Source organism: Alligator sinensis, unplaced genomic scaffold, assembly GCF_000455745.1.
Source record: "Alligator sinensis unplaced genomic scaffold, ASM45574v1 scaffold1201_1, whole genome shotgun sequence".
Lineage (NCBI taxonomy): Eukaryota > Metazoa > Chordata > Crocodylia > Alligatoridae > Alligator > Alligator sinensis.
The window spans coordinates 352,647-365,450 of NW_005842690.1; the positions used below are offsets into that span (position 1 = coordinate 352,647).

The 12,804-nt window shown below is 44.2% G+C and overlaps 1 protein-coding gene across 5 annotated transcripts in view; it reads left to right on the plus strand.

The window, feature by feature from the left end:
* Nucleotides 1–12,804, plus strand: part of VAPA (VAMP associated protein A) — a 42,256-nt gene that overhangs the window by 22,585 nt on the left and 6,867 nt on the right. For all 5 annotated transcript variants that reach the window (XM_025215964.1, XM_006034002.3, XM_006034003.3 and 2 more), the window contains exons 3-4: nt 7,240–7,343; nt 10,230–10,310. In XM_025215964.1, the coding sequence (XP_025071749.1) occupies nt 7,240–7,343; nt 10,230–10,310 (185 nt within the window). The remainder of the gene's footprint in view (nt 1–7,239; nt 7,344–10,229; nt 10,311–12,804) is intronic.

Consider the following 12,804-nt stretch of genomic DNA (forward strand, 5'->3'; position numbering starts at 1 on the left):
GATTCAGCAAATGTTCCCATGGCTCATTACCTTTCCAATCTAAGCACGTGGTTTTAAGGAAATCCTATGTTCAATCCTGAATGATCCATGATGGGGTGGGTATGAGGGGGAACGTAGCTGACTCTCTCTGACCACCTCTGTTGCCTCTGTTTCTCTCCTTACTCCTTTCTGGCAGCCCCCAAAAAGTGGGATTTGTGATACAATGGTGGTGGTGGAGAGGAGGTCCACCTTTGATACTACAGATCCAGTTACGCTTATAACTAACTCTTCCTGGGGTCCCCACAACTTAGCAGTATAGGTGGCAATAGAATAGCCAGAGCCGTATTCTCCTGTAATGAAGTATAGGAACTGATGAAGAGTTCATAGAAGTAGGGTTGGAAGGGACCTTGTAGATCATCAAGTCCGGCCCCCTGCCCTGGGCAGGAGAGAAAACCAGGCTCAAATGACCCCAGCCATGTAGACATCAAGCCTCCTCTTAAAGACCCCCAGGGTAGGAGCCAGCACCACTTCCCTTGGAAGTTGGTTCTAGATCCTAGCCGCCCTGACTGTGAAGTAGTGCCTTCGGATGTCTAGTCTAAACTTACTCTCTAACAAGTTGTGGCTGTTAATCCTTGTTACCCCGGGGGGGCGCTAGGGGGAACAGGGTCTCTCCCAAACCCTGCTGGTTCCCCCTGGTGAGTTTATAGATGGCCACCAGGTCCCGCCTCAGCCTTCTCTTGCGAAAGCTGAACAGGTTAAGGTCCTGTAGCCTCTCTTTGTAGGGTCTGCCCTCCTGTCCCCGGATCATGCGGGTGGCCCTCCTCTGGACCCTCTCAATGCTGTCCACATCCCTCCTGAAGTGCGGCGCCTAGAACTGAACACAGTACTCCAGCTGCGGCCTGACCAGTGTTGCATAGAGGGGGAGGATCACCTCCCTAGCCCTGCTTGAGATGCATCTGTGGATGCATGTCAAGGTACAGTTAGCTCTACTGACTGTGACCTCGCATTGTCGGCCCATGTTCATCTTGGAGTCAGTAATGACTCCAAGATCTCTTTCTGCTACCATGCTCTCAAGAAGGGAGTTTCCCAGCTTATAAGTGTGCTGCTGGTTCCCACTGCCCAAGTGCAGCACCCTGCACTTGTCAGTATGGAAGTCCATCCTATTTTTGTTAGCCCACCCCTGTAACCTGTCCAGGTCCTGCTGTAATCTGTCCTTCCCTACTAGCGTGCCCACGTCACCCCAAATCTTGGTATCATCAGCAAATTTAAACAGGCTGCTTTTTACCCCGTTGTCCAAGTCACTAATGAAGAAATTGAACTCCCAAGGACTGAGTTATGGGAAGCATAAGAAAAGTGGTGAGCAAATGGTCATGGAGGGTGGTATGTGCTGGCTCCTCTTATTTAACCTGATGTATTATGTAACACTTCTGTGTATCCCATGGAAGTTGAACAGCAGTTCATGGCTTTTTTGTTGCACTCTGAGACGCTTTGATTAGATATAAAATTTTACTTAATTTTCAGCTTCAATTTTGTGGACTTCAGTTTTACTTACTGTATCTCACTGTTTCTTTATTAGATTATAATCCTCTAGTATTGGATGTCTGTTTCTTGGTAAGCAGTTTTAAATTTTGATCAGGATGTCATATGTGGTTCTTGGACATAAATAGATTGAGTTTCTTCAGTCACTTGCTGGAAGGATCCTTTCCCAGGCTGCAACTTATCCTTGTAGTTTTCCCTTGTTGTTCTCAGATAAGTCATTGCAAGAATTTATTGATTGATAATGAGAGGTGCACCAATATATCGGTGCTATGTCGGATCAGCACCGATAAAAGGAAAATTAACATTATTGGCCATCAGCTTTTTTTTGGCTGGTGTAGCTGATAATATCACCGATAAATATAACGTGCCTTCTGGCTGGGGCTCCCAGACTCCGCGTGCATGTGCGCAGTCACAGCATGCATGTGGCCAGGAATGCAGCCAGGTAGTGTGGACAGCAGAGCTCTGCAGGTAAGTCTGGAGGGGAAGAGGTGAGGGGGGGAGGGCAGATCAAGGCCCTCAGGGTGAGGGAGGGAGTGGGGCTGTGGGTGCTGCCCAACCAGGGTAGTGAATGGGATGTTGGGCTGAGGCAGGGAGCAGGATGAAGCTGTGGGCAATTCATCCAGGGCGCATGGGAGGGGTGGGGAGGGCAGCAGTTCCCCACTGCTGTGCATACCCCCCAGGGGAGGCATGGGAGGCATGTCGTCGTCGTCCCCGCCCCCCCCGTTTGTGTGGGGGCTGGAAGTGGACTGCCTGCTGTGGGCTTGGGGCTCTCTGCTGCATTTGCCACGGGGACCCTGCACCGGCTGTGTGCACCCTGCCAGCAGGGCAGCAGTGGGGATGGTAAGTTGTAGGCAGGGGACGCATGGCCAGCATGTAGCTCCCAGGGCAAAGGCAACAGAGCAGAGAGCCCCAAGCCCACAGTGGGCAGCCTGGCTCTGCCATCGCCCCGCTCAGCTCTGTTCCTAGAAGCATCCCTATGCTTAAAAATGGTGGTGCTTGAACTAAAGCTCCTTTGACAAGTTTTAGTTCAAGTGCCCCTGCTGCCATTTTTAAGTGCTCAGATGCTGATCACCTGGATGAGCTGCCTGCAGCTTTGTCCTGCTTCTGGCCCCGGGGTCCCATTCACTGCCCTGGCTGGATAGCACCCTGTGCCTGTGCCCCTGCCCCACTTCCTTCCTCCACCATGGAGGTCTCAGTCTACCCCCCCCACACCCCGTCCCCTCCCTTACACCCCTTTCCCCTCCACAGACTTGCTTGCAGTGAGCTGCTCTCCATGCTGCCCAGCTGTGCTCCTGTAAATCGGTTATCGGATTGGTATTGGCGAAGATTCCTGGTGAATAATAGGCTATCTGTATCAGCCAAGAAAATCTTTTATCATTGCACCTCTATTGATAACCCCCTGTTCAAAACTGCTTTGAGATGTTTTTGTCTTTTAATCCAGTGCCATATTAATTTTTGAATCGAGCTGTTTTTTTATGATAGCATATGGGTACTAAGTTATGTCTTACAACAGTTCCTGTTTATGTTGACATAAGAGAACATAGAATGTTTCTCAACCACTTCTATAGTTTTCTTGCAAAAACGATTTGATAACCAGATTCCATTAAAGTATTTTCCAAGGTGTAATAAATTTAACACGATCCAAAGAGCCCGTTGACTCTGAATTTAAAGGCAATTGGATCAGATTTTTGTCACTGAGTGACAAAAGAACCTTTTATAACTTCTAAATAGGCAGTTAAGGTTTCTGCCAGCATAGGGGGAAATACACTGATAGTAGAAATGCACACATTCTGTTCCCCCATCCAAGGTGAATCAGAGTGCTGCATGTTCCACCCTGTGCTCCACTTGCAGAGCAGTCCCAGGACCACTGTATCTTAAAGCAGCACTTAATTCACTTAAAATTACTCCAGAAATTGTTTTAGTTCTCAGTGGGACCAAAGAGTCAGGGGAGCAGAAATATCTAAAACCATCTTCTCCCATCTTCATACTGAGTTTTTGTAAAATAACATGTATCAAATATTGCAGCATCATTTTTTCTGCTTCATTTTATGGAATACATGGACCGGGGCAGTCAAGAAGTCTTTGTAATATTTATGCTATAATAAAAAGCAATGTGCAAATATCAAGCTATCACTTTCCAAAATTTTTTTTAATACGCAGCAGTTTGAATGGCTTTCATTAGGGGTCTCTGTAAATCATGCTGGAAGCACCCTGTTCAGTAGCTTCTTTAATGTTTTCATTTTGCCGCTTGTTCTCCCCTGCCTCAGTTGGTGCAGGGTCCCTATCAGCTTGGCCATTTGCTGCTGTTTTAAATATGATGAGGTTTTTTGCTTTCCTGGCAATCAGTGGCATATGGCCCAGTCTGCAGGGCCTCCCCACTAATCAGGGGTGGGAGAGGGCAAGCAGTGAAATGAAAGCATTAAAGAAGTTGTCATGGGGGCACTTCTGGTGTGCTATACAGAGATCCCTACCTATCATTAATATGAGTAGTGTAACAGTCTACCAGTGTTTGAACTTAGTGTGCCTCTGAGACACCTGCATAAGTACAGATTTCAGAGAGGGGAAGAATGAAGAAAGATGTTGCTCATAAAGGCAGAGATGGAGAATTAATCTATTTTACAACTTTTCTCCTAGAAGTGTATGATGGGGGTGGGAGGGATTAAATATTTTCTTTACTTTTAACGTTACATTTTTAATTTTTTTGTTTTTGTTTGGAGGACTTCTTTGAGGAGTAGTTATCTTCCCCTCCAGCTGTCCCACCCCCACTGTTGGTTGGACAGGTTTGGTCATTAAAGGTTGAAGAGAGCCTTGTGTTTTTCAGGATGTTTGTTTTCATTAGCCTATTTAAAAATAAATATTTTTAAACAAGTTGAATAAATGCTTCTTTCCTGCTCCAGTTCAGTTTTCTTTGCTTTTCAGATTCTATTAGTTTTTTATTATGCCATAGTCTTCCAGAACAAGGTAAAGATGTACTTAACACTTTTACGGTAGAAACACACTCCCCCTTTTTTAGTCATCAAGAAATCAGAAACAGAAGTTAGAACTTCCATATGTGCTAAAGTTTTCTTTTGTTGAAAAGCAGATAATTTTCCCCTTTAATTAGATGCTAGGTGATCTAGCTAGTCAGAGAAATGGCTGCATGATTGGGATTGTAACACAGGAGGCGCTCTTTTCCAGGAAATAATGCACATGGAGGGAATAGGTTAGTTTTCTATATTTTACTTGGGTGCGTGTATTTATAAATTATTTAAGGAAGTCGTAACCTAAAGAATTTGCCTCTTCCTAAATGTAAATAGACAACTTTTAACTGTGTACTTTGGCAGATGTGGAAAATTGGTTCTTTTCTAGGACAAAGTTGATCACATGTATTGTATATTTTACATGAAACCAAGTAGGGATCTAGCCTACAGTATTACAGATGCATTTTCCTAGCTAAACCACAAGATGGCTCCAGTAGCTTTTTTACCACTATAAAATTAGAAAGGTGGGGGGGAACAAATACTTGCACAGTTGGTAGTATTGTATAAGATGTTGTGCAGTTGCCATATCATTTTTTTCCTAGAATTACTTTCACTTTTGCTTTGGAGTTTTAGATTTGTATTCCAGGTTTTCATTTATATAGGAGACATGATGATGATGTTTAGTTATAAAAGATCTGTATTGGCAAAATTACAGTAATCTGAAGTGTTTTTTTTTAAATATAAATGAAAGGAAACAAGTTATAAAAAGACATGAACTGGAAATGTTCTCTTTTCAATAACTGAGAATTGGCCACTCAAATCTCTACTTTAAAAAGGGTACCTTTACCAAATAAGATTAATTTATGCCATTTTTGGTGATGATTGATAACCTACTTGAATTGAGGTACTGGAAACCCTTTCTGCAGATATGTGGGGGGAAAGGGGAGTGAGGTATTTGTAATAGAATTTGTATTTTGTTGCAGAACTTTGCTTCAGTACCTAACCTTTCATTTAAAATAATTTACTCTTCATAATTTTGAAGATCTTTGAAAACATTTAATGTGTAATTGATGCTGTGTGATTAACTGATGTTGTAAATAGTTTAACGTAATAACTTTGAGAGAGATTAATTGCCATTTTCTTCTTTCAGAAGGTAACTTCGTTTAACTGTGAAACCTAAAGATGCAAATATAATTTTGACACTATATCAGTACTGAGGAGTCTAGCAAAAATATCCAGCTAAACTGCAACCTAAAATGACACCTAGTAATTAATGCCTAAACTTTGGTGCTCAAAGCTCCAGCTTTCCCCAGCAACTTGTTTCATATGGAATATTGATAAGGAAAAATTATGTTGAAAACGGAAAGTCTTTACATGAGTAAATTTAAAGTAAAATGCAGGAGCTACTGTACTGATTGTATGTTTATACTTGATTAATTCATAACCTTTAAGTAAAGCTACTGTAAACGTTTCAATGTCCCACTGCATCAAATCGAAGATATTAGCTGTAGAAACTCTGCTTGTAGTACCTGGAGCTTTGAATATTTCTAGACAGAAAAAAAAAAAAGTTACAACCTGAGTTAATTTTCAAATATCAGTGCCTGAACAAATTGTATTGTAGGTATGATCCCATTAGGTGTCTCATAACAGAGCTTTATAAACCCAGGAAATTAAAGTTACACTTAACCCAAACATATTAAAGGCAAAGAACACTCAGACAACTTCAGATTTTCCCTCTAGTGGTGACTTGCAATAATTGTGATTTATGAATGAGGCATGTTAGGTCTTTTTAGTATCATATTAAACTTTTTTTTAAAGGCATCTTATGCTTTACCCCCTTTTCTACCGAATTTGGTTTTGCTCTGTTTATATAGTCAGAGCATGTTGAGTCTGCATAAGTAGCATGGTAGAGCAGGACTGTCCAATTCCTGAAAGGCCATGGGCCTCATACGTCCTTCCCCGTCCCCACTACTATCCCAGCACTCCTGTGCCTTGCACATAGCACCTTGTAGGTCCTTCCTACTGTGCTGTACAGGAGGCACCTTGCTGTGCTGTGCTACAGGGAGCCCCTGAGGCTCTCTTAGCCGCACCCCAGGGATGGGGGAGACTGAAGATTGTACTGCCAGAACCATGGAGGAAGTGGTGTCCAGACCTGGAGTCTGGGAGTAGAGCATAGGAGTAGAGCGTTGTAGGAGTGGGCCTAATTGAAGTATGTGCTTCCCCACCATTGTAGTGTCATTCTCACAATGACAGATGGGAACTGGCCCAGCTATCACCACCTGAAAAATCTTTGTCATAGATCCTGGTTGTCACTACCATCTTCTCTTCAGTCCTGTGTCTTTACATTTACTTGAGGCATAGTATACATTTGACTCTACAAACCTGTGTCATATATCATAGTTCTGGTGATTACATTGCAGAAAGAAAACAGTGGATTGTGGTAAACTACGCTTGTTTTCTTAATTATTTTTTGGAATGGATTAAAAAAAATTACCACAGTATAGCCTCAGTCCAAACCACATTAATACAAATGAGAGTTTGTTAATTAAATAGGCCCTAAATAATTTTAAGATTTGTTTCTAGTTCATGGCTGTTATCATATCATATTCCTCTCAACCCACTTCCACCACTCCATTTGTGTTAGAGATTTATTAGTGGCTACTCAAATGAGAATTGAGTTGTCTAAAATGATTAGAATGCTTGCATCATGTTATCATTTAAAGAACTAGGCATTAATCTTAATCCTTAATTTCTTGAACAGTAATGCTACAGCCTTTTGATTATGACCCCAATGAGAAGAGTAAACACAAGTTTATGGTACAGACGATCTTTGCACCACCAAACATTTCAGATATGGAGGCAGTGGTAAGTAAAACGAATATTGTCTTCTTCAAGATGTTTTGTTGTGTAATATGTTGAAATCAAACTGTTTCGTGATTAACTCTTATTCTTGGAAAAGGCTAGGTTTTTTTCCCCTTGAACAAATCTGGCTTACGTGAATGATCCAAGATTTTGAATCATAAATGCACAAATATGTCATTGGTACTTTTGACCTACTTAAGCTCTGTTTGAAGGGGAAAGCTAAGTGAATAAGGAAATAAGTGTGCATACCAATGGAGGGATAAGTTGACTATTATAACTTGGGTTTACTGAACCTTACAAGTGTTTAATAGGGAGACTGTAAACAGGTCAAGGTTGAAGGAACTCTGAGAAAATGGAAACATCAAGCCCATGGCAAGTTTTAATGACAGAGGCGTTATTTGATTCACAAAGAGTTAACTAACACACACAATGTGTTTTCAGAAAAATCAGAACAGCTTGAGGGGAGAATGGGAGGTATGTATTTTTCTTCAAGAAGGCAGACTATGCAGAAACATTTATTTCTGGGAGAGGAAGTAAATTTGTAGGTTGAGTTGGTTTGTTATGTGGTTTGTTGCCAGATAGGATTGGTATGAAAGAAGACTGAGCAAGAAAAGATTTAGTAGCTTAATAGGATGGATTGTGTCTGAGGGCAAAAAGTAGAGGTTGTGCATATAAGAATAATAGTGGAAAAAATATTGTTGGAAAGTGGCGGCCCAGGAAGAGTGATTGGAAGAAATGGTCAAAAGACTACGATGATTCTTTCCTTCTGTAAGGGAAAGAAATGTAACATAAAAGGGGAAAAAGATGCAACAATCTGACTAAAATTGTACACCACAACAAACAGCTTGCTCAACTGAAGAGAGACCATCTGGTATAAGGAGTGATTTTTAGGTATCTGCAAAAAAAGTTAAAATGAAAGTTGGTATTAGTAGCTATTAAGGATTTCATAAATATGTAGTCATACCAAAATTACCATTACAGTATCTAGTCATATCATGCATCTACTCCTATTAAAGTAAGTGTGTTGTTACTTGCATGTTGTTGTTTTTTTAAATCTATGGAATAGAAGGTGAAGAAATGTATAACAATATACTGATTCAAGGATTGGTTATAAAACTAATTTATGGGATACATGTAGTCTAGTGTTTCTGAAGTTATTTTCCAAAAATAGCAGTTCATATGTAGCTGTGACATGCATCTTCTCCTGGCACCATTTTTCAGACCAGGACGGTTATCAGGTCCTGTAGTGTCTATTCTCATCACATTTGGCTAGGCAGTTTCATTAGGCGATTGTCATCATACCAGAGAAGCAGTAGTTAGTGTCTTAAAAGGTTTTCTATTGTAAATTTTCTGTATCTTAGCTCAGTGTAATGTTTGTTGTTCTGAAAGGTCTTATCCAAATTTAATGTTCTGATTGCTGTACAGTGAGGCTTGGTTTTATCTGTCCTGGAAATAGGTGTTTTGTGTCAAGCATGCAAAGACATACCTCATAGTTTTAAAAACTCAGTTGGGTAGGCAGGAATATTCTAGCATCTCTTACCATTAAATATATGTATGCTGGCTTTGAGCAATTCATAATGTTTATAAGCTGTTTACTATTTTGTAGGCCCAAATGACTCTGTGTTAAATTGTACAAACTGATAGTAGTCCAGAAATTTAGATTGTGGACACCTATTGAAACATTCTGAAAAGATTTATTTTAAAGGATAAGATGATTGTTAATTTTGCCACATTATTATACAGTTAGGGATGCACCGGTAAAGGTTTTCTTGGCCGATACTGATAGCCGATTTACAGGAATGCAGCCCGGCAGCTTCCTGCCAGCAAGTCTGTTGGGGGCAAAGGGGCATGGAGGGGCAGATCAAGGCCCCCATGGTGAGGGAGGGAGTGGGGCAGGGGCAGGTGCTGCCCTCCGGGCTGGTGATGGGGACCCTGGGACTGGGAGCAGGACGGGGCTGAAGATTGCTTGTTCTGGGGGAACATGGGGAGGCGGGGTGGCTCCCTGCTGCTCTGTGCATCCCTGGGGAGGCATGAGCTTGCCCTGCCCCGAGCACAGTCCTGGCCCAGCCCCCCCACTGGGAAGAGGCTGGGGCAGCCCCTGGCCCCGAGCCTGCAGCAGGCAGCCTACCCTCACCCCCATGTGCAAATCTGGGGGGGGGGGGGGGGGCACATACCCCCATGCCTCCCTTGGTGGTGTGTGCAGCAACAGGGAGGCTCTTGCGCCCCCTAGACGAGCTGCCTGCAGTTCCATCTCATGCGCTACCTCATTCACTGCCCTGGGAGGGCAGCGTCTGTCCCTGCCCCACTCCCTCCCTCACCTAGGGGCCTTGATATGTGTCCCCCTCCTCCCTCCCCCAGACTTACCTGGTGGACGCTGCTCTCCAAGCTGCTGGGCTGCATTCCTGGCTGAGTTGCATTCTGTAGCTGTATGCATACATGCAACATGTATTGGTGACGTTATCAGCCAAAAAAAGCTGATTGCTGATAATGTTAATTTTCCTGTTATTGGTGCCGATTCGATATGTTACTGACGTGTATCAGTGCACCTCTAAGTACGGTAAAAGTTTTTTTGGTTCCCTACCCATTTTAGAAAGTCATCTTTTAGTTCTTTTTGCTTTAAAATTGAGCAGTTCCATTGCAGTATGTTCCACTTATTCTCTTTTATTTCCAGTCCATAGCTTTTACATACCTTGAACTTCTGTTATTCAAATAGTAATAAGTAATGAATACCAAATAATTGTTTGAAAACTAAAATCTGGAGACTGTAGCTGGAATAAAGCCAGTATTCAAAAATGTGTTTTTCGGAGATAAATCATTTTAGAACTGTTTTAAGTGCTTGGTTTGGATGAATGTTGCATGTTAAGTAACCATAAAACATTTTTGTCTTAGTGGAAAGAGGCAAAACCTGATGAACTAATGGACTCGAAATTAAGATGCGTCTTTGAAATGCCCAATGAAAATGATAAACTGGTAAGTAAGAAGAAAGTAAGAAATAAGGGTGATGCTATTACTGAATTCTTTTTTAAGACCTGTAATGCAGTTTCAATTTTACGTTGAATCTTTGTTTTCAAAATATAAGCAAATATATATTTACTAATATGCAGTAATATTAAATAACTATTTATATGTATGTAATATTTATTGAAAAATACACTCAATGTCTTTGGAAAAAGTAAGGTTATATTTAGCATGCAACTAATCTTAAGTCTATGATATATTTTTATTAATTAACATAAAAAATTACTCATTTCTAACCTGTAATTTTAAATTAAGCTTTCTTCAATTAAGAGATTCTTAGATCTCTTACAATGCTTGCAGGAGCATGACACTGCCCACTGTTGTTCCCCTGCTTTACATGTGGCAGGTTAGAATGCTGTGCCCTTGTAGTTGTGTAACATGGCTGATATTGTTTTAGTTACAAGCAGGGATCCGGGTTTTCCATTTCTCATGGAAAAACAGAGAAAACCATGGATTTCCCGACTTTATCAGAGAAAAAGCGGATTTTCCCTTTTAGCAAAGATACCTGTGGATTTCCCCCTTTTGCAAAGAGCCGTGCAGGTGGCAGAGCTCCAACCTGCAAGAGCTGATTGCAGAAAGGGCAGGAAACCCTCAGCCCTGCCCAGAGGGAGAGGGGGAAAGGGCAGGGCCTGAGGCTCGCATTCACCCAGGGCTTGACTCAGGCTCACTGTTGGTTCCTGGAGCCTGTGAGGTAAGTGGGGCTTGCAGGGGGCTGAGGGGTTGTAGGTAAAGGCTAGGGGGCACTGGCAGGGCTGAGGGGGCCCCGGGTGGCAGGTGTAGGTGACTGGAGGAAGTTGGCGGGGCAGGTGTGGGGCAGAGTGTTGGTATGTGGCGGAGGATGTGGAGAGATGTTGGGGGAAGCCGCACATGGAGCGCCCGCACGGCCGGTGGCACATGGATCCAGAGCACCATGTTGTTGGCCCTGCAGGTAAGCCGCACATGGAATCGTGGAGTGCCGATAGCGCACTGCTCCCGGTCCATGTGCTGTGGGCTGGCTTTGCACCTCTGTGTGGCTTCCTTCAGGAGTGTGGGAAGCCACACAAGGAGGCACTGAGTCCGCTTGGCTGATAGCACTCGGCTCCTGGTCCACGCACTGTAGACTGGGCTTTTCTTGGGGGGCGGGGGGTGGGGCTGGCTCCACGCACTACCAGGAGGGCAGAGAGGACCCGCAGACCCCAGATCTGTGCATGGGGCAGAACAGGTGTGCGCTGCACACTTGTGCTCCCCACCCTCGTGCCCTCCCCCAGGTCCTCCATAGTGCATTGTGCAACCTGGCTTGGCAGGGCGTAGTGGGACCACGCAGGAAAGCTGCTTGCTGCTGCAAGCTCCATGCTGCCCTGGCCGCACCTCCCCTGTGTGCATGGGGGCAGTGTGGGTAGCAGCTCAGGGTTGTGCCCCTCACTGTTGCCCCTGCCTGCAGGGGAAGTGTTGCCAGGGCATTGCGGAGCTCCAGAGGCAAGCAGCTTTCCTGCATGTCCCCTCTGTGCCCTGCTGTGCTGGGTCATCACACACGCTGTGCTGCGGAGGCCCCGGGGAAGGCAGTAGGTTGGGGATCACAAGTCTGCTGTACACACTCATCCTGCCCTTGCCCTCTGCACAGATTTGGAGGGCGCGGGTCCCCCCTGCCCCCCAGGAGTGTGTACTGCCATTGGGAGCCAGCCTCGCCCCTGCCTAAGCCTGCAGCAGGCAGCAGCAGTGGGGGAGCCGGCTCTGCTCCTTCTGCTGCAGCAGCTGCTGCCTTCTGCTGGGGGCAGGGAGCTGCGGACTTGGGTCCCTGGCCCTATAGCCTTGGCAGCTGGGGGGCCCCGTCTGGCAGGGCTGGGGGGCAGGGGCTGTGGGTGGGTGGCAAGGGGCACAAGCAAGCCTGGGGAACTGTGGGGAGTGAGGGGCACCAGTTGGGTTGGGGGGCTGTTGTGGGGGGAGTGAGGGGCATGAGCAGTGTGGGTGGGCTGTGGGGGGAGTGAGGGGTGCCAGAGAGGATGCTGGAGGAGTGAGGAGCATGAGCAGGGCTTGGGGGGTTGTGAGGAATGAGAGGCACCAGTGAGGGGGTTGGGTTTTAATTTTAATCATGGATTTTGGGTATTTTTATCAGAGAATTTGTGATTTTTTTTTTTTTATTTATTTATTTTTATCGGGGGAAACCAGGAACCCTGGTTATAAGTTAGAGAAGGATTTATTGAATGATTTGAGGCATGGCGCTGGATTATGTGACTTTCAGAGGTCTCTTCCAGGCCTAGTTTCTATGATTCTTCACTTGGGTTAGCACGGATACTCTTGACATCCATCTTTTATGTTAGTGGTAAAGCAGGGAAATTTAAGATGCAGAGGCACAGAACTCTGTGGCAGATGATAATTTCAAGACATCAGTATAGAAGAGCACTGTCCTTTCTGAACTGTGTATGTCATTTAAAACAGTAATTGTTAGTTCTTGACAAGGTAGAAGGGA